At 40.7% G+C, this 24,536-nt stretch overlaps 1 protein-coding gene across 1 annotated transcript; it reads right to left on the reverse strand.

The window, feature by feature from the left end:
* Positions 1-168: 168 nt before the first annotated feature.
* Positions 169-24,113, reverse strand: mms19 (MMS19 homolog, cytosolic iron-sulfur assembly component). Its single transcript, XM_085361251.1, has 31 exons — positions 24,024-24,113; positions 22,194-22,242; positions 20,535-20,635; positions 20,276-20,361; positions 20,030-20,104; positions 19,323-19,392; positions 17,824-17,952; positions 17,631-17,692; positions 16,192-16,278; positions 15,992-16,066; positions 15,700-15,777; positions 15,244-15,382; positions 14,203-14,357; positions 13,918-13,996; positions 13,337-13,462; positions 13,162-13,243; positions 12,970-13,067; positions 12,726-12,884; positions 12,354-12,509; positions 12,030-12,129; positions 11,624-11,726; positions 5,853-5,930; positions 5,610-5,736; positions 5,416-5,522; positions 5,236-5,292; positions 4,949-5,138; positions 2,441-2,523; positions 2,188-2,352; positions 1,957-2,016; positions 1,074-1,174; positions 169-867 (listed from the first exon to the last, which is right to left on the reverse strand). Exons 1-31 carry the CDS (start codon positions 24,109-24,111, stop codon positions 837-839), a joined length of 3,096 nt encoding a protein of 1,031 aa, XP_085217377.1. The 5' UTR covers positions 24,112-24,113; the 3' UTR covers positions 169-836.
* Between the last annotated feature and the right edge of the window lie 423 nt (positions 24,114-24,536).

Raw genomic sequence — 24,536 nt, forward strand, 5'->3', positions numbered from 1 at the left:
AAAGTGGTTCCAAGACTGGAGTAGGTGCCTGCTTTGTCTGCAGTGTGAAATTGCTGGGACACAGTGTGTTAACCACTGTTAAGTATCCAAGTTTCTGCTACGTTACAGTTCTCAAATCTGCTGAAATAATGGCTGCTACTTAAAAGGCATCGAGGCAGATCTAGCGTCACGCTCTCTGCTTTTATATGCAGTGGGAAAAAAAATTGCTTCTTTTTATACAGGAGCTGAAAAATCCAATTCCCTGGCACTACCTCATTATGGTGCCTACTGACAGATGTTCATGATCTCAGGACAGTAACACTAGATTTGAGACATTCTGAAGAAACACAAATGATTACATGATCTTTGTAAGTGGTTTTTGTTATTTTGTTAGCTGACCAAACCAGTGTCCCTTCATTATGATTATGACCTTAATGCATATATGATTTTACCAGCTGTAAAACCTAAAATATAAATACGCCTAAAATCTCATTTTGAAATTTTTGCACCTTCAGCAGTGAAATATTTCCCAATCAAAATGGCGTCATCTCATTTCATGTGACTGTTTGGACCAACAGGACAATATTCATGAGGCGTAATAACAAAACACTCATTTCATTCTTTTGACTAAGCTCTGCCATCAGATTTATGTGCGTTAGTCTATACAGTCTTGTGCGTTTGTGAAAATACAGACAGTTAAAACATTTCAGTATAAAGGGGAAGAGTAGGAGGGGCAGAAGGAAGCTGGGAGATCCTCGAGGGTGGAGGCTGCTGGAGAGCTGACCCGCAGAGGGTGAGCCGTTGAGTGAGTTGAGTGCTACTTGGTATCTGTAATTTGGTGGCGATTAGGGGGGAAATCATCTTCCACCAGGACTTCCTAAGAGGAACCTACAGGGACAGTTAGAGAAATAGCCATAAACACATGCTTTACTAAATGCTATGGCACCTGTTTACATGCTAGTAAGATTCACAGGACTAGGAAAAGAGTTAGAGTAACATCAGTATAATCACAAGCTGACATGTCTTCTAGATAAATCACTTGTTTTTGGATTTTTTAGAGGAGTCCATCTTTAATAGGAAAAGGTAGTTCTTACCACTGTGCTCTGGCCTGAACCGCCTCCCCCCTCACCAGCCTCTTCTTGTCATCCAGAGGTTTGGCGAGCGCTCGAAGTACTCGGGTCCGAAATGGCAACACCTTAAATCACACACAGATAGGAGGAAAAAAAATCGGTAAAGCAATTAATATGTTAACATTACACTTTTTATACAAGTTTCCTGTTGAAAAAATGTTGGGAAAAGTGACGATTAGAATCACGGACTCTTCTTCTAAGGCCTTAAAGGGGCAGTTCACCACGAAATCCTGTTATGCTCATGAGTGGGTGACAGGATGTAAATATTAATGGTGCTCATCTCGGCTGAGCTGTAATGTTTCTCATTGGTTTAAGTACACAGTAGACAGAAAACAGGTCCCACATGGAGCTGCTCACAAAAAAACTCATGATTTCTAGAGAGAAACATCACTGCTGAGCTTCTCAAATACATTTAACGGTACTTTTGGCAACCAAGCACAAATGCCATTGATAAACAGCACTATGTCCAGGAGGGAAAATACAGAAATTTGACTTATGAGGATCAATAGTGTCACACGATGACAAATTTGTAGCTTGTAATTCTCTGACTCAAACATTGTGGTGAAATCCAACAATCATAAAGACTCCTTTAGTAATTAGCTTCAATATAACTGACTGCATTTAGTCAGATTGGTCAATTCAGTCTGATTGCTAAATGTTTCCATGTTCAGGAACCGTAGTTTATGTTTGTGAGTCCTTATTCAGCTTTTGTAAAACAAAAACACATTTCAATAAACTGGTTGAATTTAAAGTTTTTCAAACAGTTAAAGATAAAACACACAAATTAGGAATTAAAAAAAATCTTATGGAGGTTGAAACCAAAGTATTCAAAGATGGTACGTTTTACCTCATGTACAGGGAAGTAGGAAATAGCGTTGATGCAGGACAGCGAAGCAATCCGTACACTCTGCAGTGTAAAGGAAAAAACACTGTCATCATTTAATGAACTTATACAGTCCAATAATGAAGGTAGGCTTTTTGTAGAGCACTTACAGCATTAAATACTAAAACAAAACAACAGTTTATAATCTTGAGGAGACTGAATAGTTAGTGAACAGACTGTGGTGATCTAACTAACCATAGCTGGACTGCAGAGGAGGGCCAGCAGCCTGTTGACCAAAGCTTCCAGCTGCTGTATGAGAACTTGTGGTGGGTTGACGAGGACGGGGTCCAGACAGGACAGAGTTGTCAGATGAATGTCCTGATCAGGACCCGACAAGGCTTCCAGCAGCAGAGAAAGAAGCTGCACAGGAACAGGACTTTGATGATTACAGGCACCTACCAGCTCGAGTCATTTCTTACGAGCATCAGAGCTGCTCTGTGTTACTCACCGCTGGAAGTTCAGTGACTTGAACCTGCTTGGGCAGCTTATTGACGGTGTTAGATAAAGCTTTCAGGTAGTTGGGCTTCTTCTCTGGTGGAAACAAACAATACACAAATAAACCAAAAACATTACATTCTGAATCTTGTATATACACTGATCAAACAGGGTTTAAAGCATGGAAATCTTTGTCTTCATCAGTTTTTGGTGACAAATTCCTTTTTTTTTTTTTCTTGATGTTTGTGACACTTAAATGTTTCAGATAATCAAATATAACACAAGTAAACACAAAATGCAGTTTTTAAGTGAAGGAAGTGAAGAAAAATATCAAAACCTTATTGGCCCTGTTAGAAAAAGTGATTGAGCCCCTAACCTAATAACTGGTTGGGCAAACCTTAGTGGCAACAACTGTAATTAAGCATTTGCGATAACTGCCACTGTGGAGGATTTTTGACTCACTCATCTTTGCAGAATAGTTGTAATTGCTGTGAATTGCCCTTTGTTTTTCATGAGGCATTCGGAGGTGGACTTTCTGGTGTGTTTTGGATCATTTACCTGCTGCAGAACAGACAGACACCTTCCCAAAAAGTTCCACTTTTGTTTCATCAGTCCAAAGAACGTTTTTTTTCCAGAAGTCCTGGGAATCATCAAGATTTTTAATGGCGAATGTGTGACTGGCCTTTATCCTCCTTTTGGTCAGCAGTGCTTTTCTCCTTGATATCCCCCCCCCCCCCCCCCCGAGGCCATTTTTTCTCAGTCTCTTTCTTAATGTTGAATCATGAACTCTTGACTTTAACTGAGACAAGTGAGGCCTGCAGTTCTTCAGTGTTGTTTTTGCCTCTTGGATGTGTCGTCGCTGCGCTCTTGGGGTAATTTTGGTCAGCCGCTTACTCCTGGGAAGGTTCACCACTGTTCCAAGTTTTCTTTATTTGTGTATGATGGCTCTTACTGTGGTTCAATCGAGTCCCCAAGCCTTAGAACCCCTGCCAGACTGATAGATGTCAGGGATTTTGTATCTCAGGTGTTTCTTCAGATGGTGGCACGATGTGTTGCTTTTTGAGATCTTTCAGCCTGCTTCACTTTGTCAAACAGCTTCTAATAAAGTGATTTCTTGATTCAACAGGTCTGCCAGTAATCAGGCCTCAGTGTGTTTAGTAAAACTGAACTCATCTTTCCACAAAATGTGGTTAACCGCAGTTAATTCATAGTTTAGCAGGAGGGGCAATTACTTTTTCGGAGAGGACCAGGAGAGTTTGGACGTTTCTCTATCAATCAATGAAATCATCATCTAAAAACTGCACTTTGTATTTACTCTGGGTATCTTTGTCTGATATTAACATTTGTCTGATGATCTGAAAAATGTAAGCGTGACAAATATGCAAAACACTAGAAAATCAGGAACTTTTTTTTTTTTACACCACTGTAATATAAATGTCTGGACTAAACAGCTCACACGTGTAGTTTTATATGTTTCTGCTAATGGTGAAACATTTTTTACACATTTATTTTCAGTAATCTTGTACATCTGAGCACTGCTACTGCACTCTAATTAGTAGGTCTAGTGAATAACACTTCTAAACCTGAACATCATGTGTTGGCTAAGACTTTTGCTATTTTCCCTTTAAGTCTCCTCCATCCAAAGAAACTATTGGTGCAATATTTGCAGTACTCAAGAATAAAAAGCTGTTTCTTTTTTTGCTTCTAAACATTAACGGCAGTGATGGGAATAATGGCGTTACAAGTAACGGCGTTACTAACTAATCTAACTAATTACTATTTCTATCGTTACAACGCCGTTACCGTTACTAACAAGAAAATGCGGTCGCGTTACTATTTTTCAACAAACAGACGGCAGAAGCTGTGTTCAGCTTACCGCACTTTATATCAGTTGCACGGAAGTAGCTGTAAGTAATCTGGGCGCTACAGCTTTAAGCAGCTGCGCGCGCTCCCGCGGACGGCAATCACTTTCTGGCAGACGATCACTTTTTGGCAAAACACCTGTAGCTAGGGGGTAATTAATCGTATGAGTGCTGCTGTTTGACTGCGATTGGCTTACCATGACTACTTTAAGAAAGCAACAATGTGATCTATACCAGTTTTTAAATTGTGTTGATAGGCCACGTAAAACCAGAGTCATGATAAACAATATATACGCGGCGTTTTTTCCTGAGTAGTTTCGTCACCTTTACTCTCTAAGGACAGCGCTAGCAAGCACTCTCTGCTTAAGACAAAACTTGTGCATATGATTTTAAAATTGACAATTTATATTTGCATTTAAAGTTATGAAATATGATTAAATAAACATGTTTGTGGTTGCTACAGTAAAAAAATAGAACTTTTTCTACTCTGATTTTATGTTTTTGCCTGATTTTAGATCAATTGTGTTAATACAGTATGTCAAAATGAAAACATAACTGTAAATTCAGACACGTGAGGTTGTGCTGAAAAGGATGATACCAAACAAGGCAAAGTAAATTGTAAATTGTTTGTGTAGGTTCGACTGTCCTGGTGCCTTTACCTTGGGGTGCAGCGTTGAACCCTTCCACCAGCTTGGCTTTGTTCTCGCTGAAGAAGCGCTGGCGGTACATGATGCGTACATCAGCGTGGCAAGCTCTGTTCAGGACGTCGGTGGAGTCACTCATGAGTAGAGAGAAGCCGTCTGCCGCCACCATCGGACCTAAACCGGCATCGTCGAGCAGAGAGAAGAGCTGCGAGGTACACAGAAAAGAGAGTAACACCAAATGTGTTTTCCACTAAAAACACAGTAAGCATGAAAGCTCCACTGTGTGCTGCTCAGTTTTGTACCTTGTCGGTCAGTGTTGTGAACAGAGGGTGGTATCGCAGAAGCAGAGCCTTGGAAACCTGCGGACAAGCACAACCTTACTATCATTCTGAAAAAGATTTGTAAGGTGAGTGGTGAAACAAGTAAAAGCTCTTAATGCGCTGATGATTAGGAGTGAGCAGTACAGACACAGTCACTCTTACCCAGATCATAAGTGTAAATGCCTGAGTGTGAACAGAGGATGAAGGTGAGTCCAGCTCGCTGCACACTCTCTTCACTGTCCTCTGAATTAGGCTGTCGAGGGAATCTCCTGAAGAAGAAACAGAAAATGTTTTAATAAATGATCTAAAGCTTTTAGATTTAATAAAAGCCAAGCTGTGACAGGACACAAACTGACCCTGTGGTTTCTTGTTGACCAGGCCAGCAAAGCACTTTGCAGCTGACGTGTATGACAGCGGGTGGCTGCAAGTGCAGCTCATCTCCTCCAGTGCCGACAGCAGTTTGTCAATCTGGGGCACCTCCACCTGCAGACGATACTTAACACTGTCAAAACAAACTTCAACATACATTTCCTAAAAGTTTTTATTTATTTCTTTAAATTTAACAGAAATCTGAATTAGTTGTTTAACATGAGACTCACGCCGCGAGGTAGAGAACACACACTGCCCATAAGCAGACAAACCAGCCGAGACAGGCTCCAGGAATCCCCCTCCTGCTTCTGAGAAAAGTAATCACACTTGTTACCCGAGACGTGACCTGATGGAGTGGTTCCAGTTTAAAGCTTGCTTCTACTCATAATGGAATGTGAATGTTGGCATTAATGTGCTTTCAATACTTTTGTCAACTGCTCTTTTTCTCAAGTCAAATAATGGCAAAACACACATTTAAGAGATAAACAAATAAAAATAAATAAATAAAAACTAAACAAATGACTTTTCACTTGAGCTTTTCTGAAATAAAAACATTGTAAAAATATGCATATACCCAGTTGGGTGTTTAGGTTAATTGCCCATAGGTGTGAACGTGAGTGTGAATGGTTGTTTGTCTCTACGTGTTAACCCTGCGACCTGTCCAGGGTCCCTGCCTCTAATGCTGGGCATACACTGTGCGGTTTTTGGCCCATTTTGAGCAGTTTTCAGTCGTGCGACCGTTTTGGGGGTTGGCCGAGTTTCGCCTTAACCTTCCTCTCGTGTTAGCTTTCTGTTTTCATCTCTTATGTTAGCGGGTCGGTTTTGACCCGTGAATTAAATCAGCTATAAAATATACTAAAAACAATAAGTTATCATCCAATTTGTTTCTCATCTCTTGGTTACCTTGTTAGGCTTCCTTATCCATGAAAATGTTGGTTTTAATACTTTTGGTGTGGGCCTCTGGGTCTTTTTTTGTCACTATACCCCTCGATTTCAATTTAAAAAAATTTGTAAAATTAACCTCAAGAGAATCATATTAATAAATAAAAGGTTTCTGTGTTACCTGAGTATTACTGAGGGGTATAGGATACATCTCTTAAATAAATCTGTTTTATTGATTTTTTTCATTTTAAGATTAATAACTAAAATGACATCGATGGTGTTACGGGTCAATTTCGACCCATAGACATTTACATCAAGAAAAGACAAAAAAAGTTTGTTTTTTTCAGCAGTAGACCTTTAATATAAACTGAAAAAAAGAAAAAGTCCACTCCTCCTTTGTTTTGGTTATAGCCGTGGGTAATTGTGGGCTTTTTATCACTTCCCAATGATACAGCTTCACCTCAGTTTCCTTTGTGAAGTTCTTGTCCAAGGTCATATCTGGTAAAAAATAAAATAAAATAAAATATCACAGCTGATCTTGCAGTCCAGTGGTCATATGGAGGACCACACATTTTCATTGTTTCTTCTCAGGGATGCCACTCGCAGCTTTGACTGTGAAAATCTGTACATTCCAGGCATAGTTGGTTTTTGCATCACAGGCTTCCCAGATTTTTCTGCCGTTTTTCCCTTGCTTACTGGGTATATATTGCCGGAAGGTGCATTTTCCTCAAAAAGTGGACAAGACATTCATCCACTGTCACTGGCCCTGGGATGAACATCAGTGGAAGAAGCTGCACCCATCTCTCCCAGACATCCCTGATGGGAGCAAGCTTGTCAGACCTCGGTCTGGTCTCTCTGTTGTCAAATCTGAGGACTCTTGAATCAAAATGATATCAAATGTGTGAAGTGACATTGTTGCCCAGAAAATGTTTCTGCCTGTCGATGCATCCCATAGACGATCAGTGGCCTCATTGCAGCATCTGTACACTCCAGCAAGAACAATGAAAGCATCCAGGTATTCCTCATCATTTCGCCATGGACTTTTTTTCCCTTCAAGGTTTATCATAGTAATGATGATTCTTTCTAGTGACAATGGCATAAATATCTCAAAACATCTCTTGATGTCACTGACTTTGGTCAGAGCAAACCTTGTGATTCCAGGGGTCATTTTGATGACATTTGCAGCAGCTGCCCTGCCATGTACATCATGAGGTACTGAGCTCCAAAAGATCTTACCATTTTTGGACTTGAATCTTTCAGCAGGAGTAGCTTCAGCACCAGCGGCCTCCACCTCTGATCAGATGTGTCTGTGTCTTCTGGATGATAGTCCACATTGTCTTCCTCCTTAGAAACCTGCCCATCTGAATCGCTATGCTGCTCTGTGTCCTCTCCTTCATTTTCACCAAAAATATGATCCAGAACTTAGCTCACTGTGAATCTTCTTCTCATTTTTTGTATGCTGCAAATTGTAAATGTGCACTCTGGAAGTCAAATGGCCACTCAAATAGTGAATTCACCTCACATGCCCGTGTTTATTTTGTTTTGTTTTTGTGCAGGTATACTGCAAAAAACATGCAAAATAAGAATCCCCTAAAGCTCATATGATTAGGAGAGGCGCTTGCTGTAAGTGTTTTAGCTGACAGTGCACTTATGATTTCAGTTTTGGCTTTAATTATTGCTTTATACTCATAATATTATACCTGGGTCGAAACTGACCCTAACAACACAAAGGTCATAATTTCAACTAGGCATTTTATAATTTAGTGAAAATAATTTTTTTTGTTTTATTTTGTAGAAATAGAGGTTCCTGACAAAGTCAAAAAGCCTTGATACAATAAACAAATGTACCGTATTTTCACGACCATAAGACGCACTGTGCTAAAAGGCGCAGTCTCAGTTATGTGTGCCATTACTGTATTTAACACACACATAAGGCGCACTGGATCATAGGGCGCATACAAGTACCGTATGCGTATTTAAAAATAAAGCGGGAGCAAAACAAAGTTTGGTACTCACATTTTTATTACCAGTAATCGTCATCATCAACAACACACAAGCATACAAGTGTGCGTATTTAAAAATAAAGCAGGAGCAAAACAAAGTTTAGTACTCACATTTTTATTACCAGTAATCGTCATCATCAACAACACACAAGCATACAAGTGTGCGTATTTAAAAATAAAGCAGGAGCAAAACAAAGTTTAGTACTCACATTTTTATCATCAATCAAACCCATCGAAGTCCTCATCCTCTGTGTCTGAATTGAACAGCTGTGCTAAATCTTCATCAAACATGCCAGGTTCACTTTCTTCACTGTCAGAGTCACTTTCCGTGCCGTGCGGCTCCTCGGAAATGATGCCGGCTTTCGCGAAAGCTCGAACAACAGTGCCAGCAGACATGTTAGCCCAAGCATCTACAATCCATTGGCAAATTGTGGCGTAACTCGCCCGGCGCTGGTTTCCACTCTTGGTTAAACTGTGGACTCCATCGGTCATCCATCGCTGGATGTGTTTGTCGCCGATGTGTTTGCTGCAGTAGGAGCGGAAGATGGCCAGCTTTTCCTTATAATCCGCTGGAAGTTGCTGCGCTACCGTAGTCCTGGTCCGGATGGAAAAATGGCACCGTTTCATAAAAAGTGAAAGTGAAACTGCTTTTAGCCGAATGGTGACCGTCGAAACGCTTCTCCCGCTCGTTCTTTGCTCGATGATCGCCTTATGTCCGCGGAAACTCAGCTGCGTCTTCTTGACCTGCCGGAGCTTGTTTTCCAGCTTCCTCCACTTGCGAACCATCGATTCATTAATCTTAAATTCTCTCGCCGCTGCTCGATTTCCATGTTCCTCCGCGTAGCTGATGGCCTTCAGTTTAAACTGTGCTTCGTAAGCGTGTCTCTTTGCCATTTTCAGGGTTGTTAAAACAACGATGTCCTGCATAACGCACATACCTGTTCTTTTATACAGGTATGTGCAATAAAGTCAACGCACACACTTCACCCTTTAGCGTTCTCATGGTGTTCTCTACTACGTCCTCCTTACAACACACAGGGCGCACTGCGCTATAGGGCGCGCCGCACTTTTTGAAGAAAATCTAAGACTTTTAAGTGCGCCTTATGGTTGTGAAAATACGGTATGTGATTTTTTTATGCATTTGAAATTTAAAATGGGTCGGTGCCGACCCTAACACGAGAGGAGGGTTAATCGTGTGTCGTGCATCGTGTTGTAAACATGGGGTAACGAGAAGCGATTAACACCTCACAACCAGCTCCCGATCATCAATCGCTTGGTCGTAAGTAGGGCTGCCACGATTTGTCGACTAGTCACGATTACGTCGACTATCAAAATCGTCGACGACTGATTTAATAGTCGACGCGTCGTTTGAAGCTTTGTAAGATCACAAAAGACGCAGGAATAAGTAGCAGGATTTAAGAGTGTAATAACGGACTGAAACAGAAGATGGCAGCACTGCATGTACAAGGATGCCAGCTGCCCTTAAACCCCGAAGAAGAAGAAGAAGCAGCTGTGTCCCAGAAATCATAGCGCGGCCCAGCTTAGTTTCCAACAATGGCGGCAGCTAGTTAGTTTTAATATTACTCTTATTATTCTTTCTGGGTCAGAAAATAAACGTTTAACGTATTTTCAGGTGAGAATGTAGCTGTGTAAACCTCAAATATCGGCTCAGTTTATCAGGACACCGCATATTTTCAAAAGCGCTCCGACGTTTTCGGAGACGTCTGTTACCCACCAGCTCGATAGCTAGCCGGGGGCTAGGTCACTAGCGCGGTGAGAACACCGGACTCCCGGCAAATTGTTTTCTAACCCACCGCCATCTTTCGCTACTCAGGTTTTAAATATATATGAGTCACTTAGATAACTTAAAATGTTATTGTTTGGCTTTTTTTTTTTTTGTATTTTATTTGTTCCTGAGTAAATCGGTTTGTCTGAGATTAAAGTTATAGTTTTTACACAGCTGAATAAACGTCAAGCAGACAGCTGATTATCAGAAGTGTGAGATGCTCCAGAATATACTCCAGTGTCCTGTTATATTTTAGATAGCAAGGAGTTTATTAAACTTCACCGAAACAATCTGCAAATTTCATTAAAATTTAATAAACTATCATCTTGTCTTTATTTTTAGTTAGCACCTTAAACACTTAAAGCTGTAAGCTAATGATAGTTATATAAGAGCAGATGCTGCTGGTGCAATAAGCTGTAGTTTTACGTCCAGTGGATGATGATCTGATTAGTCGACTAATCGCATAAATAATCGGTGACTAGTCGACTATCAAAATAATCGTTTGTGGCAGCCCTAGTCGTAAGAAAATCAAACGTGTTTGAAATCCTGTCGGCCTTCGTGAGGGTGTCACCGCAGCCTCTCACACTGCGCACGCACAAACACAGAAATGAAAGTGAAAAGGTGGAGCAGCACGGCAGTGCGGCATGTGATCTGGACACAAGCGATGAAAGCACACCTTGTAGAACTTTGGCAAGCTCATCTGAGCCTTTTCGATGTGGCCTCACGAAGTTATCACGACCGCTCTGACCATGAAAATAGTTGGATCTACGCTGCTGCTCAATCACAGCTGCCTGATCAATGTTTTTCATGAGCAATTTAGCAAAGTTGATGGTGGTGGTGTGTCTGTGTGAGTGAAAGACAGAGAGGGAGAGCGAGAGACAGATTTTATGTTATAACCTTCATGTTATGGACGCACAGTGTGAGCACTCAGGTCGCATCAGAGCATCGGGCCGTATAGTGTGAGACCTGCATCGTGACCTACGAACTTCTAACCTCTGCGAGTCAATCGTACAGTTTGAGCAGGAGCTGAATAACGCAACTGAAAAAAAAAATTGCACAGTGTATGCCCAGCTTAAGACAGCTGAGATAGGCTCCGCGCCCCACTGAAGAGAATAGATGAATGGTTAAGTACATTTATGACCCTATATGTAGTTCTAGCATTGTTTATTTTAGAAAGCTTAAAATCAGAAAAAGCCATCCAGAACACAACACTGCCTTGACATTTGTGTTGACTGCATCAGTTTGTATACCGTCTGATTCTTTATAAACTCTAATTATACAGTCACTAATATTTAATACATAAAATAAATGAGCACAGACAAAAACAGACCTTGAGAAGCTGCAAGTGTGAAGGGAACGAGTTGTCAGGCAAAAAAGAGACATCGCCATCCAGGAAGAGAGACACAGCTCTCGACGCCGTCTGCCCCGCCAGGCTGAAAGGAAGCCACACACACCTCATCAAAAAGTACGCTCTGCATTGTGCAAACAAATCAAAGGCATTCGCAAAGAAGAAAAAAAGAGAGACTGTGAAACAGACAGGAAATAGTATATTTAGATCAGCAGGTGTGACACAAAGGAGGAAATACAGCAAGTACAAGCTACTTTTAGTGCAACTTTGTTTTGTTTATCTCTGCATTTAGAGACACTAGGTGTGATAAGAATAACAACATTTACTATGTGTAAATGTGTCAAAAGACAAAATAAAATCAGGCCAAGAGGTGAACAAGATTACTGACGTGGGCTGCAGTCTGGAGCAGGAAGTGCTGATGACAGGAACCATGGCAGACAAGACCACCTCCTCTACCAGAGGACTAGGAGTTCCAGATGATCCCTCACCTGAAGAGCAATTGTTTTTTAAAGTTGGGGGACTAAATGTTTTTGACATGAACACGTTTTACAAATGAAAGCTCAATTCAGTTGTTAGAAAAATATAACTGTAGCTTCAGGACTCAATGGATGGAAGTCTGTTAATTCATAAGTTATACTGAGAAGATTCAAATTAAAACTATTTTGATGACGTAAGATGAAGCTGGTCAATCCTTTCACTGATCCTTTCTCACCCTGCAGTGCTGCCTGGAGCGCCAGAGACAACAGGTGTGGGATGATGATGTTGTGGAAGCAGCGTCCCGCTTCCTCGGTGTCCTGGACCTGCTCTGCTATTCTCTGAAGGCTGCGGCACGTCAGCACCACCTCATCCACTGAAAAACTAACATCACCTGAAATGAACAAGATGTCACAGAGGTGTTAACCTTAGAGCATTTCATAGGACAACAACACGCTTTGGTAAAGCTTTTTGAATTTGGAGACTAACTCCAGTGAAGTGATGTGTGATTGTAAATTTGCACCATGACCCACTGATCAGTTATAAACATACTATATATAAATATAAGTACTTGAAGCTAAAAAAAAAAGCATCTTTTTTGCCAGATTACCTGTGTGTGCTGAACGAAGGACCTCCAGGAGGACAGGTGTGCTCTCCTGGACAACACTGGGTTGGATGGACACTGCAGCCAGAGCTGACAAACACCGCTGACGCACTGCATGATGGGAATGTAGTTCAGAAGCCTCCCCTTGGTCTTGATTCATGGGCTCTGAACAGACAGGAGGGCCAGGTCACATAAACACTACTTGTATGTGTTCCTGTGCCTAAAATACATGATATTTTCAGCAGCTTACCAGTATACATCTCGTTCCTTAGTCTTGGAATCAGTTTGGAGATGACGAGTGCCGGGTGCAGCTGCGCTAAGGCTCCAGCACACTCCGCCACAGCAAGACTGGAGGCAGAAACAAGACAAACACAAGAGAGGTGTCAGGATGAACGGGATTCAAATAGATAACAGGGAGCATCAAAGAGAAACGAAAGCTCACCTGACTCTGTCATCCTCTTCAATCAGCAGCCGTCTGGTCAGATGATCAAGAGCTAGCTCAATATCAGATTCTAACAGCAGACCTGAACAAGGGGAAAATATTTACAACATTCGTGAAAAACGTCTGACTTTGTTATAACGCTTTTAAGCAATTATATATTTTTAAATTTAAGTACCTGCTTGTTGTGCCAGTGATGTGAGCACAGAGGTGGCAGTGATCTGCAGGCTGGAGTCGTTCTCAGAGAGAGCAGAACACACGATGCCGCACAGAGATTCTCGGAAGGCTAAAAACACACTCTCATCTGAAGTAAAGAGACGAAACGCAGTTACGAGAAACAGAGGAGGTCAAAGCTGTAGTTCCCTTGGTCACAGTCAAGCAGCAAGTAAACAGTTATCTTTTTTTTTTTAACCACACTATAACTGTTTGAAGTTTGTGACAATTACAGTGTAAACACACAGAAACTGACAATGATTAAAGGTCAACAGCCGTAACCAAGTAAAGTTTTTCTTTGGTCACTGGACTGAATGTTTTAGCTTGACTCAGTTCAAACAAAAGACAAACAAAACTGTTTGATATATATCAGCAAAGTCACAGTCAAGAAGATTCAAATATTTACAGGATCGAGGACGTGCATATCTGAAATGTAGAGTAACAAATGAAGAGCTATAATTTCAAGATTTTATGGCCGATGTTGAAGTTTAATGAGATGCAGCGGTGACTAGAAGAGGGAAAAACAGCAGTGAACACAGCACTCACCATTGTCTGAAGACTGGCAGTTTTTTACTGAATGGATAAATCGCTGCACCACCTCCAGTAATATCCTTCTATGGGAACACTGCACAGAGAGAGAAACAGATGTGATCATGGACTTAGTTGTGTTAAAAACAAAACAAAAACATAAAAATCCAGATGTTAATCAAAGAAAACAGGCTCTAGAGTTCTCATACAACACATTCTCTCTACTCTACCCATACTTAAATAGCCCAAACCTTAGCTCATATTAAACCAGTTAAACATGTGGACATCAGCTGTCTCTATTACCTGTGCTCTGTTGTTATATTGCTCAAGTAGCGATGGCATGACAGCAGCTGTAATGATGTGACTCGCACTAGTGGAGGCGCTGCAGGCGGCTTGGAGGAGCTTTGCGCTCGGCCATACAAGCTTTAAGTCTGGTTCACACAGGTGATGTTTGCAGTCTGAAAAAAAGCACAACACAGTACAACACAAGACCCATTTGAATGTCTCAGAGACTCATTGTTTAAAACTACGTTTAACAATAAATACTGATTTCTTCCAAAGAACCGCTGACAATTACAGTGTGTTTACGTTGACTGTATAGACTGTAAATAAAAGATGGACCCAGTAACTGTGACATCACCCTCAGTTTTTTGGGCTCCTCATTATAAAGCCTCAACATTAGCAATTTTGGTCACTGCACTGTTGTTTTTTCTGGAGCTAAAAGTGTTTAGTATTTAGGCAAGAGGGGGTTGCTAAGTTATTAGCTAATGCTAAGTCTAAAAAGCTCACAAAGGCCTGGCAGAGAACCCCTGGCTACAGCTATCTGTGTAGACATCTGTCAGTCAGAGAGGCCACGACCCTAACTTTACAACAGTATCCAAATATATCTGCTGTATTTAAAAAGCAGCGGGTAGAACACTTTTTCTAACAGGTTGTAAAAATGCATTTCATGGTGTCATGTTGGGAATTTTAACACTGAAGTCAGCCTCAGGGGGCCTTGAGAAGTACCAATTTTTCCATAGCAAGTGATTGTTGCCATAGGAGTTGGGATCTAGGCCTTTTGGACCCGGCCCTAAGACTCAAATATTGTGTTTTCAACCCACCTGTACAATCAATCTGTTAGACAGCAAACATGATATATTAGGTTATGAAAAAGTTGTGGTGGTATACACAGTATATATATTTAAAAAAAAAGTTTCCTGCCAACTTCCTCCCCAGTGTACTGTACTACATAGTGCCATATTCCTCCTCATCAGTATACAGAATTTCATTTCTATGTTTCTTTCTGGAACAAATGTACCTTTTTTCACATTTTCATGCATGCATAACAAAGCTGCATTTTACCTGTGAGAATGAAATCCAGGAATGTGCTGAGGGAGTCCTCAGAGTCAGAGCTGAGGACTGAGCGAGACAGACAGGAAGTGAGTGCGGTAAGAGCAGCGAGGCCTGCAGACTCGATCCTCTCGCTGGAGGTTTGAAACACCTGCAACGACACAACAAGCACAACTTAACTTGACTCTGCTGTTGTTAGTTAAACAGCAGTGAGGTCTTCATTCGCTTAATGCTACAAAAGAAACCTAGTATTTGGTGTTTCAGAAAGCACTACTGGCCTTAAATGTGCCTATGTTTTTTATGAGGGTGGAGTGGGTCAAAACGAGCTAAAAACAGAAATTAAAATCACACCACACCGAATAAAGACCAGCTACAAGATATTAAAATATGTCTTAACAGAGCCAAGGCACAAAATAAGTACTACAAGTACTACTGCTATTTACATTTAAAAACTGATCTCAAACAGACCTCTCTGCGTACTGCTGTCCACAGTCCCTGCAGGAATTCAGCCACATGCTTGTGTTCATACTGTGACACACAAGCAGCCTGAAAATGTAAAAATAATCACAATTTATCTACATGACTCTGCGCTGGACCACTTGTGACAAACGACTCTGCTGCTTAAGGGAATCGTGAGCTGTGCATCATTCACCTTTACTCATGCATACTCTGTGCAGCTGACAGTCAAATGTTTATATCTGAACTGTAAGCTCCTGTTTTAGCTGGAGGCACACAACATTTTTAGAGACGAGTTTCTCACCAGAGTCTGCAGCGAGTCCAGCTTTGCGCTCTGAACGTCTGAGTCCAGCTTCTCGATGAGGAGAGGTAACAGAAACTGTAAGATAGCAACAAATATTAGCGCAGAGGCCCTTCGTTTAGTTTGCTTAGGAGGAAAAGCTCCAAAACAGAAAAAGTAAACGACGTTTGAAAAAAACATAAATAAATAATACTTTCACTCACCTCTGCAAAATTTGGAGTCCCAGTAAGGACGGCCCTCAGAGCCTGAACCAGTTCCTCCCTGGTGATGCCATGTGGGTCATTAGGAGGCTGAAGTGAGAAGAGATTTAAGAAGTCTATTAAAACATGCAGAACCCTACAAACATTCACAGATAATGGAAAGTACATCACACCCCCTCCCAGTTTCCTGTCCCTCTTCACTGCGCTATCAAATAATGAATATAAAGACTCCAATGCATATATGAAAGATGTCTCTTTTGTTATACAAGCACCAAGGTGAGTGTCGATATTTCTGACAAACACAAATATATAAATGCAGAAAGACTCGTGCTATTGCAGACTTGCATTTGCATTTCATTTAATACCTGAAATAATACAATAAAAATGTAATCTCAAAGACCACTGATCAGTCATTATCAACTGGCAACCAATCGTGAAGCAAAAATGCTGCCCAAAATTCACAGGGTTAAACTTTAGATCTCTGTCTTATATTGCTTTACAACACATGAACAATATTTATTACACGTTGTTGTCACATGTATCCCAGTTTGGCCTACAAGGAGTTCTAACATCAGTGTTAATTTCCTCAACCAATAATTCTAATGAGGTTGTTGATGCATTCGCTTTCATCAACACCCCCCCCCCCACACACACACACACAAAAAATGCACAAGGACAAAAACTACAGTTTAACGTATCAACATGTTCATTAACGAATAAAAATGAAATGAGTTGTAAATAACTCAGTGGCAGAAACAAACTTTTACACTTTTTGTCACCTTTAGATTTAGTCTATGATAACATTACAACATTTAGCTGATAAAAACTTAAACGCCTAAATTATGAATGAAACTAAATGATGTTTTAGTCAGAAGATTAAGATTAAAGCTAAATCAAAATTTGCTGTGAAAACGAAAACTTTGTAACATGTTATGGTTTAAAATGGTCACTAATTAGTGAATCAGTAAATATAATCATTATTAAATATAAACTATGACTATCATAGCATGCTCATATAGATCAATGCAAATGTATAATAATAGATTTTCTAAATGATCCAATCTGTCGACTGATGTGTTGGGATATATTGTCTAAAGTGTTCAGAAACTAATGCTGATCCTGCACTGTTTCCTGTTTCCTCTTCAGTTTAGACTGATGAGGGATGCTGGCCTTGAATGCTTAATAATACACATGGTTAAATATGCCCGTTCTTATACTTTACATGATGTTTTACGTCACATACACAACAAGCTTTGCACCCATGTGCTGCTTTGCTCCAGAGAGACCTGTGATGCTCTGTGACATTGAGCTGCTTTTCGCGAGCAGTCGCTGCGTTATAACTTCCTACAGAGTCTGTCTGAGGTCACAGGAAGTCAGTGATGACATTTATGTCTGCTACACTCAGTTCTCGGTCCAAACCAGCTGAGTAAACAGGGACTTACTGGGGAGAAGTCGATTGGGAAATAGCAGGACGTCACTTCAAACAGTTCCTCTGTGAATTTACCTGAGACAGCAGATAGGAAAGGAATGGGAGTTACAGTTTGATCACTGTGGCAGAAAAAAGGTGAGCTGCAGGTCAGGGACGCACAGAAATACAGAAGAGGTGACGGTGAGAAGAAATTATGGTGTTCTCACCGAGCTCATAGCCTCTGTGAATAAGGTTTTTGGCAATCTGAAAGGCCAACAAGAGGTTGCGAGGATCTCGCTCCCCGTCCATGGACTGCACAAAACCGAAGACAAAGTCGGCACCCAAACCCTTAAGTTCTGTGGGGAAACGAAGCAGGGACACATCATGTGGGGAAAAAAAAGTTTTGCAACACAACAGACAAACACTGGTTCACACAATGACTAACAATGGCTTGCGTGAGAGTGCCACGATAAAGGAACTATACAACCAACCGTCTCTTCCTCAAAACTAGGAAAGCTGGTGAGGGTGTATCGGTGAAGCTTACTACCATCTCCAGGTGGGGATGATTATTATTTTGGCATGAAGAGCAAAAAAACCCACAAGATTAATTTTCTTATGTGAAGTTAAAATATTAAAATGGAAGAAACAAGTAACAGCAGCTAAAAAAAAAACATTGGTACTAAGGGGATTTGTCAGTTTTCTAATGATTGCATCTTCTTCTCAATCATTCACTTCCTCTTATTTAACCTACACACACACACACTCTGACTGCTCCTGAAGCAGCTGTATGACGTTTCATTCCCTAAGTCAGAGGGCAGATATCAAAGCTCATATCAGAGCCAGAGATCCCAGCAAGATTCATTCATGTTTACTTTGATAAATCAGTCTTTGATGACTCGGTCTGAATCGTGATTAGAATGTTGTGATTAGTCATGTTGATTATCATCATATTGGAGATGAAGAAGAGTGTAATGATTTTTAAGACTCTGACAGTGTTCTTAATATAGTTTAAAACAGAGTCATTAAACCCCACAAATCACCTACAATCAGCCTTACTGGATCGGATTAATATCACCAGTTTGTAATTAAACTGTTTTATCTACAGTTGCTGTAACCTGCATGCTGTACATGTCAGGTCACAGCTGAATAACGAAGATTTACAACTCATTTAAAATCTATTTAGGTCACAGCTGTTTTTTATATATAATAATGAAATGATTCTGTGTAAATGAGTAAACGTCTCTGCTACTTATATATATAAAAATCATATTTTTCCCCTCTTCTGTTGTTAATACAAACAACGCAATCAAACATGATCCACAGAATTAAACAGGAGGGTCTTGCCCGTTGCCACGGTGAACATGGTCTGGAACCAAACAATCAGAGCTTACATTTAAAGTTTGTTAAATCTGCTTTCTGGAACAAAGCCCAGGTCACAGTACCATCCCTCCTGGAAGCGTTTCCATTTTAACAGCTGGTAGCTAAACACAACTATTCCACTGTCAGCCCTCCATTTTCATTTTTTACATATGGCTGTTATCCTAAAATATTAGCCAAACAGAGGACAGCGTGTCAGCGCCTTCCATTACTGCTGTGAGATTGTCCGACTTTTAAAACTCATGCTCAATTCTTAAATCACCGGTTATTTCAACATGACCTGCTTCCTTCCACAGAGCTTTCTGTCTCTGTTAACTGAGGTTTTGTGAATCAAACCATAATCTCTTACCCGCCTCTCTGGTCTCCATGATGTTGATAAGCATGCTGTAAACACATGCTCTCTCTGACAGCATCAGAGACTGCAGGGGAAATAAATACATTTGTTATTAGTAGGAACGGTTTTAGATGAGTCAGTTTTACCAGCAAAAACAATAACAGAGAGGAAACAAGAACATCTAACAAGTGTGGCACGATGTTTCCGACAGTGTGCTACATTAGGTTTTAAATGCATTAGTTTCGGAAAAATCAAACACCGCAAAACTAGGAAAAGTCACAAAATGTCCACTAACGTCAGAAAAAACAACTCAGACAGTGGAACTGTTGACATCATATGTGGAATATAAAACGTGAATTGTTTGGTTAATCATAATAAATTCTTTGATTAATGGTGCAAACTCGTGCACTGCAAATTGCTTAAATGTAATTTTTAACATTAGCATAACCCTCCAAGTACAGTGACCTAGATTAGTTATAGATGTTAGGTGAGTTATTTCTAAGCAACAACTTGATCTTGGCAATAATTTTGGTTAAGTAAAATACACCATGCGGTCTTTGTAAAATCCATGTTCTCTTCAATTCCCATTTTAAAGAACACAAAGACAACAAAGCTCACAACTAAGTATTAAAACTATGACATTATGTAGGTAAAAATCAACCCAGCACTGTCATTATTCCTCAGAATAACACTTTAAATGTACAACAATATGACAGTCTCACCTGTACGTGGATGTCCTGGAACACTGACCTCAACATGGACACAGCTGAGCCAGGAGGCAGGTTTGTACACTTTGTCTGAATTGGGGGGGGGGGGGGGGGGGGGGGGGGGGGTGTACATTAACAAAACAGTAAGAGGAAATCCACAACCACAACCTTCACATCTGGAACTTCTCAAAAAAAGTCCCTCAGCCTGAAATGAACTTGCAGATTTGAGCAGAAACTAAATGTTATCAAAGAACGACTAACCAGCTCCTTTAGCCCCTTTAAGACGGGAGGTGTGACGACATAATGATCCTTCAGACGGTTTTCATAGAAGGCAATAAGCACTTCCACTGTGGAGAAGAACAGGAAGAAATGCTGAGTGCTGATCGCCCCTTGACATGAATAAGCGTCATCGTAAGACATATATGAATATAAAATGTAGTTATTTGAGTGCATTTTTGATTTGTCACTTTGCAAGAAGCTGTGCAATGCTGGCACAGTATATGGAAGGAGAAAGGTGTACCTTCTCTCTCTGTAAGCTCTCTATAGCACTCCTGCAAAACCTCAGAGAGCAGAAGGACTCCTCGGGCTCGAGTGTGAGGCTGAGAACTGGTCAGACTGGACCTTTAACAGGAAAGGTAATGAAGATGGAAGTTGATATTAGATAGGAATATAATTGCAAATAGAGCAGGGCGATATGGCCAAAAATATTTATCACGATATATATTTGAAAATTTGCGATAACGATATAACCGACGATATAATTGATGTGAGACAAAATACAACTCCACAACATTACTAGCGCAAAAAGACAACCTTCCATTTATTTTCACTTAAACAAGAAGCTGGTTTTTATGTACATTAAAGCTTTATAAAAATGTAACAGTGCAAATGCAAATTCCTTGCTGAAAGTTTAACCAAAAGGCATTTCCAGTAGAAATGGGCTGACATATCCTGAGCATAACCATATATAATATCCACTGAAGTTAAAAATAGGTGCTTTGCAACATTAAACTGCAGTGTGCAGTACGCATTTTTCGGACCATAAGGTGCACGGGATTATAAGGCACATTAAGCGAAACAAAGCAGTCAGATAAATCAAACTTTATTAAACTCATTCTTCTTGCTTCCTCCACTTCTGTACCATTGATTCATTAATGTTGAATTCTCTGGCAGCTGTTCTATTCCCATGTTGTTGCAGTATATTAATGACTAACCTCGTATTGTGGATGGATTATCTCAGTTGTTCTCCTGACTGAAGTTTGGTCCGTTTACAGCATCCTGCCATGCGATTGCATTTGTCTCTAACCATGAAGAACCTTCACGTTAACTTTTATAAGTGGAAAAGTGTTAGTGTTCGTCCTCCAGCTTCACTGTTTATGTTATGCTAACATAGCTGTATCGCTAGCGATCACGTAGCACATCATTATATACCAGCTAGCCCAACTTCAGTAACCCTACAAACGTCACTGCTGTTTAGTTTCCTGTCTTCATTTATGTTGGAAGTGATAGCAGAGCTGTACGTTTGATTTTTTTCAGAAATCTCTCAGTCAGAACATGCAATATCATGCTTAGGTAACTAGCGAAACTAGCGAGCTAACTTCCGCTAGCTTCCTGCTAACTTCTAACTCCGTTAAATGTAATAACTTTTGTTTTCATGGATGCCTGGAAGTTAAACTTTATAGTTACACCTGGTAAAGCAGCAATGCTGATCGTTTTATTAAAGATGAAAGAATTTAGACAGTTTTTAACTCTAAGTGATGCTGCAGTGTTGTTTGACCTGAGGAGTTTAGGACCCAGATTACTCCCAGATTTAAGAGCATCTTAGTCCGACAAATATGACAATAACAACGGCCGCTTGCATGTTCTGCAAAAAAATGTGCTTTGTTGTGTATCTGATGGACAAACACCAAACCAGTTCCACATCACGGAAGTTGCACCATTTTTACAAACCAATTCTGGTTCATCTGTTTCACTCAACAATCGGCCATGTGCGTATGAAAACAAAGGCACTGCGCATGCGCGTTTTACTCCCATTCTATCGCGATATTTCATTTTCCTATCGTTGCCTAACATTATACCGGTATTACCGTGAACGGTATAATATGGCCCAGCCCTAATTGCAAACTCTGGCTGGTTCGGGCTGATATTTTCCCCTGACATGACGATGAACACAGCTTACCCCAGTGCTTCCACCAGCTGCAGAACTGTAAACTTCCCATCTTTGACACCTGAACAAAACAAACAAACAAACAAACAAACAAACAAACAAACAAACAAACAAATAAGTTTAGTGAAGTGAAGTGATGAGCTACAGCAATGCAAGAACACGCATGCTCTTAACTCTAGTAGTTGTACCAGGTTATAATTCAAAGGTAAGGCCACAGGGTTCATAGTTGGGTTGCGGTCACGTGGTTCTGATGACGTGCGGAGGCAGCGCGATTTTTGAGTGGAGGGCGGAAGTAAACATGGAGGACACTGTGGAGAGTCAGGAGAGCAGCTATTGTGCAACTTTAGACCCCGTTTCTCGGGAGAGATATAAACAGATAGTTAAAAAATATATCGGACGTGATCCGTATTCTTTGAAAATGTCCGAATACACCACAGAAGTAAAGGATTTGCCTACTATCGAGGCTGTGGATATCACCAACTACTTGGTCCTCCAGACTTCTTACTACACTAGGCAGCAAATGAAAGCTTTCAAGAGTCTGGAGGCGTACAATTTTTTTGTCAGCGGGTGGGTCCACAACCTTGGAACAAAACGTCTCCGTGATGGATACAGTTTGGTGTTTGCAAGGGTGAGTGTTTGTTCTTATATTGCTTTATCTTAAACACGCTAACAGTTAGCGGTAGCGGCTTTAACGTCAACAAACATGCCACATCCTTAGGACTTCGTTAGAGTGACAGTTGTTTGTTTCAAGGTAAACCATTCTCAGAGGTCTAACGAGACACCTCTGAAGACTTGGGTAATTGCAAAGGAGGATGGAGAAGTGATTGCAGCTCATTGCAATTGTATGGCAGGGTTAGTAGCCTAATTAAGTAGGCTCAAATCCGGGCTCTCAGCCGTCTGTTGCATATCCAAAATCGCCTCTGCACATCGATGCTGTTCTGCCTTAAGCTTCATTCTTTTCTCTCGTTTGAGAACTGATTCCGATCTGGGTTTTCGTTCGTAGCCGAGATTGACCGTCGGAGCCCAGTCCTCCGACTCTTCGTCATCCAAAGCACTTGGGCAGCCTATAGTCCCAATCAAGTCAATATTAGACTACTAATTTAAAAGCACTAAGTAAACGAGAATTTAACGACAACCTAATGCTAATAAGTTCGTTTGCAAACATAACATTACCTCTGACGAAGTGGTCGCTGCAGACACGGGCATTGGCAGACTCTGCTCCTCCCGACTGTAAACGTAAATTTAAAATCCATTTTTTCCTACGTTTTTCGGTTAGAATTTTCCATTTTTCTCCTCTTCGTTGGGCTATTTTTGGTACCCTAAAATACCGTTTATCAGTTTCTCGGGTCGACCTACTGGAGCATCCGTAAACACAACAGGACATAGGCATTTTGCGTACTGTCTGTCTGTGATTTTGCGCTTATCTTTTTCACTTCCGACCGCCAGTCAAATTTCGCGCTTTACGTCGACGTCACGTCTACGTCAAATGAAACCTAGCTATTGACAGGCTACCTTACACAAACTCAGCAGCTAGCAACCAGCATGTGCTTTAACCACTACGGACTAGCATCAAATTAAGAGTCCTTGTGAAGTGGCAATGTGTTCAAACTCGATGTATACATTCAGAGTGTGCATTTACATCGACAAAATGAGCAAATATATTTTCACGGCGAATGCTTACTCTTTATCTTGCGGTTATAACACTACACAGGATGTTGTGGCGCTAAGTTAGCTAGTTAACCATCACGTCTCGCTGCGCATCCTCGGAGAGCAGCTCTACAGCCTCTCCGGTGTTACTCTTATGAAAAATGTCACCGGCAAACCGCGACGAAAGCCTTTTACCTTTTGCTGCATCTTTGGCCTTGCTGTCCTGCAGTCCAGACACAAATTCCTCCACCAGAGACAGCGCCAAGGTACTGTCCGCAGCCATCGTGTCCCTGTAACTACTTCACTGGCACTACGCATGCGCGAAAACTTGAGGTGAATCGCAAAAAGCGATGGGTTTTAGATTATATCTGATAAAAATAAAACCGTTAAAACCAGTATAATATTATTTCCACACGTTTTTCATATTTATAGAAATGGTGGAAGAAAATCTTCAATATTAGTTTTCCTTTAATGCTGCATTCAAGTACTGTCCGAACAATGCATTACAAATACTAGAACTAGTACGTCCTCTCCCTTCCACTAAAGTTTTGCTTTTCAAGAGGTTCCAATTAATTACTACCAGTATGATTTCAAGTAAGAGTATTGACATTAGAAGAACGTGTATCTGTTATATGATAACTCCGCTGTACAAATTAATTTGCGGACTCCTCCGTTCATAATTGCGTCAAGTCCCGACGCAATAGAAAC

Source organism: Diplotaxodon limnothrissa, linkage group LG8 (genome assembly GCF_057381915.1).
Source record: "Diplotaxodon limnothrissa isolate DT_005_m linkage group LG8, D_limnothrissa_male_GT1.1, whole genome shotgun sequence".
NCBI lineage: Eukaryota > Metazoa > Chordata > Actinopteri > Cichliformes > Cichlidae > Diplotaxodon > Diplotaxodon limnothrissa.